This window comes from Herpailurus yagouaroundi, unplaced genomic scaffold (assembly GCF_014898765.1).
Source record: "Herpailurus yagouaroundi ecotype Mexico unplaced genomic scaffold, PumYag 186, whole genome shotgun sequence".
In the NCBI taxonomy this organism is placed as follows: Eukaryota; Metazoa; Chordata; class Mammalia; order Carnivora; family Felidae; genus Herpailurus; species Herpailurus yagouaroundi.
Genome location: NW_024412417.1, coordinates 18,023,341 through 18,029,546, shown reverse-complemented (window position 1 = coordinate 18,029,546; position 6,206 = coordinate 18,023,341). Strand labels below are relative to the sequence as shown.

General features: G+C 35.0%; 1 protein-coding gene across 5 annotated transcripts in view; it reads left to right on the top strand.

The window, feature by feature from the left end:
* Positions 1–5,122, top strand: part of ANGPT1 (angiopoietin 1) — a 245,140-nt gene extending 240,018 nt beyond the window's left edge. For all 5 annotated transcript variants that reach the window (XM_040494250.1, XM_040494249.1, XM_040494251.1 and 2 more), the window contains exon 9: positions 2,466–5,122. In XM_040494250.1, coding sequence (XP_040350184.1) covers positions 2,466–2,626 — 161 coding nt within the window. In that variant the 3' untranslated portion in view covers positions 2,627–5,122. The remainder of the gene's footprint in view (positions 1–2,465) is intronic.
* The last annotated feature ends 1,084 nt before the right edge of the window (positions 5,123–6,206 follow it).

Here is a 6,206-nt window from a genome sequence, read left to right as displayed (position 1 = left end):
GCCACCCAGGCGCCCCATATCAAATATAACTTTTTAGTAAACTAAACTACTTCAGACTCTGAAAATTTACAAGGAGAAATAGTCAAAAACAGCCAATCTGTCAGTAAGCTTATAGTCACTCCCCCAGTCATTTGTTAAGCAAACTGTTAGGTACAGTGCTAAGTACATGAGGTAGGCCTGTAAATAGACCATGCCTTTACATTGTTCTTAGGATATTGGATAAAAGACTGTGACTTGATCTTCTGACCGTCTCAGCTTGAGGCTGCTATTTTCTCATGCTAACTATGACCCAGCCATATGGTCTTCTTTCAAGATATCCAAAATGCCATTCCCCTTACCACAAACATTACCCTCCTTTACTCATCAGAAAAAATATAGATCAATTTCTCTGATTCTCTCACGTGAATCCTACTGTTTCTTGTGTCTTTGCTAAACTCATCCAAAATTTCCTAATGAATCTACCCTTCAGCCTGTGCCCTTTATTGCCAGGCTGCTGTTGGAAACAGACTTCTGTCTTCCCACAGTTGTCCAGAACTCTTGTGACTTTCTCTAAACCAAACAAAAATACATACTTTTACCTCGAGTACCTAATGTAACTTGGAGGATCATTCTATGATTCATAGAAGTTCCTAATAATAGAGTAGCTGCCTTTCCTTCAGAGACCATGGTGGATATTTGAAACACTATGAGAGGATCATTAACATGATGGAAGAGTGCATCAAGAAGGTCAGAGAAAAGGAGGAGAAAGTTGAAACACTGGAGCAATCAAGTTGGGTTTCATTTGGTGTTTTGAGAGTCTTTAGGGTAAATGCATTCCCTAATATCAGAATGCTTTTTGTAATACAAATAACATATTTTTACTAGTTGTATTTATCAAAAAAATTTAAAGGAATTAATCTTAAGAAAAAAATGTGGAATTTTACATTTCTTCCTTCCTTGCCAAACAAGAACTTTCTCGTTTCTCATGTTTTGACTGCATTAACATCTATGTTGTCTGCATACAGTTGGAAAAATAGCATTTAATACAGCCTTTCCAAATTCAAGACATACCTTATTCTTCTCTAATATGCGCTGTGATTAATACAGCTTGCTATGTCTCTAGTATGACTTTATAAACACAACCTTGCTGTATTCATCTTCCAAAATTGAAAAATGAGAACAAGCTTTTCTCCATTTAACTTCTTCTAAAGTTTCTGCAAAATGATGCTTGTGTTATACACAAGTTAACATCAGTTAAACATCAGTTGTACAGCTTTCTCTTTCTTTAGCTATTAGTCCCTTAGGTATAACTCTGTAATCAAAGGGAGGTCAGCTGTATCCAAATAAAAATATGCCAGAATGTGTCTGGCATAGATCTCTCCCTAAAGATTTCAGTAGTGTTACTTCAGGAGACAGAGAAAAAGTACTATGTTTTATCTAAAAATCTAAGAACTGGGGCGCCTGGGTGGCGCAGTCGGTTAAGCGTCCGACTTCAGCCAGGTCACGATCTCGCGGTCCGTGAGTTCGAGCCCCGCGTCGGGCTCTGGGCTGATGGCTCGGAGCCTGGAGCCTGTTTCCGATTCTGTGTCTTCCTCTCTCTCTGCCCCTCCCCCGTTCATGCTCTGTCTCTCTCTGTCCCAAAATAAATAAAAAACGTTGAAAAAAAAATTTAAATAAATAAATAAATAAATAAATAAATAAATAAATATCTAAGAACTTAATTCATTAAAAAAATAAATTACTAAGTTACCCTTACAGAGAACTATACAAGCATAGAATCTCCATGTTGCTCATCAAGTTGTTTTTCTTTTTAATAAGTTTTGAAAGAGCTTGAACAATCACAGAAAAAAAAATACTGCTGTATAGACACTGTATGGCTACTATTGATGAACACTTCTCATATTGCTGTAAAATATAGGGAGAACATAGTAATTCAAATTCAATTTGTGCATCATAGTCATTGCCCAGTATCCAATTAGTTTCAGAAGCAGCTGAGGGCCAGTTGTTGGCAAAAATATGAAGTAGATGGAGAACATTTCTTTCACTCTATGTAGATATCAGTTGTCAAAACTTCTGAACTTCCTCACTAATTATTGTTCTAGTCCTAATAACAAGCTTAACATGGAATGACTAAGGGTATCTGCATTTTACTTGCCCTACATATAAATCTAGGACTGAAATAGATCTTATCTTGAATCCCAGAAGTTTCCCATCATTACAATGGGAAATGAGTCCCAATGGAGTGACCCTGAAGCTTGGTTTCCATGGAAGCTTTCCTCTCTACTCATACATTGCCTAAATTGGATGTCGCTTAAAACAGTTGCACTTACCCAGAAGCTTTTTGTTGAATGCCTCGTATTTGCAAATGGTCATAACAAGTATAAATGAATTCCACCTTGGTTAATTCCACTAATTTCCAGATGTTCAATTTACTTATAATTGTTTCTTCTCCTTCTTTTCTCTTTCATTATTAACTAATTTTTCAGGCTGGTGGTTTGATGCTTGTGGCCCATCCAATCTAAATGGAATGTTCTATACTGCTGGACAAAACCATGGAAAACTGAATGGGATAAAGTGGCACTACTTCAAAGGGCCCAGTTACTCCTTACGTTCCACAACTATGATGATTCGACCTTTGGACTTTTGAAGGCATAATGTTGAAAGGAGTCATAAAAGCAACAAAAAAAATCTGAAGCTACCAGATAAGAAACTGCTTGAAAACTTCTGAAGCAAACAATATTGTCTCCCTTCCAGCCACAAGTGGCATTTATGTGAAGTCACCAAGGTTCTTGACTGTGGACTTGGAGCCTTTAGAGTTCACAAAAGTCTCTAGATGGGATTAATCGTGTTCATAAGTCTTGACTGTGGGGAATGCCACTCACCATCATGTTTTAAAAAGGGAAGAAACTGCTCAGTTCACTGTGCTTCAAACTACTACTGGATCTTATTTTAGAACTATGGTAGCCAGATGATAAATATGGTTAATTTCATATAAAAACTGGAGAAGAAGAAGAAGAAGAAGAAGAAGAAGAAGAAGAAGAAGAAGAGGAGGAGGAAGAGGAAGAAGGAGAAGGAGAAGAAGAAGGAGAGAAGGTATAGGAAGAGGAGGAGAAGGAAGAAGGAGGGAAATGAACAACAACAAAGAAAGAATATACATGAAAAATACAAACAGGCCTGCCGTAATCCTTTGGAAAAGATGTATCACACAAGTGAAATGGTGTTATTTCTATGCAAACCTACTAAAAATCAGTTTATACTTTTGCACAATTTTGATAAAAGTTTAAGAATAATAGCATTGCCCTCTAAGTTGGTTAAATGTTAATGGATTTCAGAAGCCTAACTCTTAAGTCATACTTACTAGTTGATTTCAGTTAACCCATCTTCAAATGTAAATTCCATTTTGGTAAACCATAATGACTTGTAGTGCATGAAGAATAATAGTGTGAGTTAGAAACATGCTCCATTTACTCTGATTTTTTGATACAGTTTTCAGAAAAGAAATAGACATGATCAAGTATGGACATATAAAGCAAAAAATTACCCCCCATGCTACAGTTTTCATTTACTTTAAAAACTGAGTGACATATAAATATATTTATAGCGTGAGTAAAATTTAAAGAATGTGAAATATACCATCAAGCTCCTAAAATAATATACATGCATTTAATATTTCCTTTGATATTATACATGAAACCAGTATTTTAGAGTATATTCAGTTGGAGTAAAACCAAATAAACTGGAACAGTTCATTTTACAATATCTTCTTGCATGTGTACACTTAAGTGTAACTTCATTATTTTTAAAATCACCATTTCAATTCTTCATTCTGTTATTTCATGCTAATTTAATTTTTGCTAATTAAGTGAAACATGTTTTCCAGATTCACCCTGTTCCAGTTTCTAGGAGAGATACACTTTGAAGTCTATAAAAATAAAAGAAGAATTATAAATACCATTGTACGTAGCATGTTTATATCCATGGTAAACCTAATAGCTGTTTAATCTGGAATATGCAAGATTGTCCTTCATTGAAGCAAACAAACACAAGTTTTAAAAGAAATCTACTATACTATTTTACATTATTTCTTCACATTTTTCTCTCTCAGGCTCTGTTTTCATAAGCAACTTCTGATTTTTAAAAAATTATTTAGTGGAGAAAATTGTCAAAATTCTGTATTAAACATAAGGAAAACACCCCAAAAGAGAAAATTAATCAGTTATCTAAAAATTGTGACTTCTAGCTACTATAATTCTCTCAATGAAAATATTCCTATGGGATAATCTATCTTAAGTGAATTTGGGGGGCACAAGTTTTTGTGGCAATTTGAATTTAGTACAGTATTTTATCAAAAATAAACACTGCCTCTAAGTGTTCAAGGTTACAGTAGTGAAGCATTTTTATCAAAATGTGAGTTATTATGAGGTAAGAAAACTGAAATACATATTAAGTGTCCTTTCTTAGAAAAATAAGCTTGTTCAAGGCAACAATATAGATTTCCTCTATTTGAGAGAATAAAGCTATTCCATTTTTAGGAAAATATTTTTTAAATTTGCCATCAAGTCTTCATGTTTATGCATCTGTAACAACCCTGTTTTGCCTCACAAGTGACATTCTCCCATATTATGCAGTTGTTCAGTTCTTGGTGACTCCTTCATAGCACTGTTCAGCCTCTCCCTCTAAAGTCCTTCTTGATCGTTTTCATTTAAGTGAATGAAAGTGAGTGTTTTGTTCTTTTGTGTTCCTACAGATTTTTGTTACCAGTCTTTTGATAAATACTATTTCCCAACTCATATTACAAAAATAAAATGAAATAATGAAAAAAAAAAGAAAGCATGATATTTACTGTTTTGTTATCTGGGTTTGAAAAAATGAAATATTGTTTCCAATTATTTATAATAAAGCAGTATAAAATGTTTTATGACTTCATTATGTGTACTGTGTAATGCTTACAGCTGTGCAACTATTTAATATGTGTATCCTTTACATTTTAATTATTTCAAGATAAGATAATTAGGTATTAGGATCTTGTCTATCTATGTTTTTATCTCATTAAACTTTATGTGGTTTCTAGACCATTTTTCTCACATCAGTCACAGATTTATTTGATTTTAAATAAAACTGAAAATGTATTCATTCAACCTCATCTCATTTTCAATAAATGTTTTACAAATTTTAAAATTAGAGATCTATAGAAGTATGGAATCACTGAGTGAAAAAAAAAAAAACTACTAAATTAACTAATCCCTCAATCTCTGAAAAACTTCCAGTCTGGGATGTGATAAGAAAGCTTAGCTCCATTAGAATGTTAGATCAAAGCAATGGGTCTCAGTCCCACATCTCTGTATGGTTGTATGTTCTACCAGTTATGAATGCCATATTATCATATAACAATTGACAATAAATTCTGGGAGCTCTGAACTGGAATAATGGGAGATGTGTTAAATATTTGAGAATGGAATAAAAGGGAAAGCATAAGGAGGTGCTACCAGCCCATCATGCCTGTAATCCTATCAGTGGTCTTATAAGGTCAGTCTCCTTAGAAGGAAGTTTCTTACTTTGCCCCTTGATTCTGCACCCATTAACACCACACTGATTTGAACATTTATTAACTTCCATCTACATGATTGAAAAACATATCCTTTCTCCCATTTTCTGCTTCTATTTACGCATATCCACATAAGATTATTCTTAGAGCCAGACTTCTGAAAGTTTCTCCCCAGCCCAAAACCCTTCAGTGTTTCCTCACTACTGCCTAAATTTGAAATAAATATGTCAGGTTAACCCCAGCCTACATCTCCAGATAACTTCACTCCACCTACTCCATATTTCAATCAAAATGAAGAAGCCTCTGTGGTAGACTAATTACAAGTATGACCACTACCATTCCCCTTTCTCTACTCCTGCCCTTACAATGTGACTTTGCAGTTCATCCCATAAAAAGGTGGAGTCTGCTTCCTAAATGGCTGGCTTGAGACTTGCACTAGCCCATAGAATGCAGAAGTGCCTATATGTCACTTTTGAGGGAAGGTCTCAAGAGTCATTCAGCTTCAGCCTACTTCTCAAGGTGAAAAAGCCCAGGGTAACTTAAAGGAAATTTGGAGATCACAGGAAGCAAGTTTACCAGCTGAGACCCCTGCCCCTAGTCCCAACAGCCCCCACCTGACCCACCACATGACACCAGATACGTGAGGGATCTCAGCTGAGATCAACTGAACCCGGCTCAGATG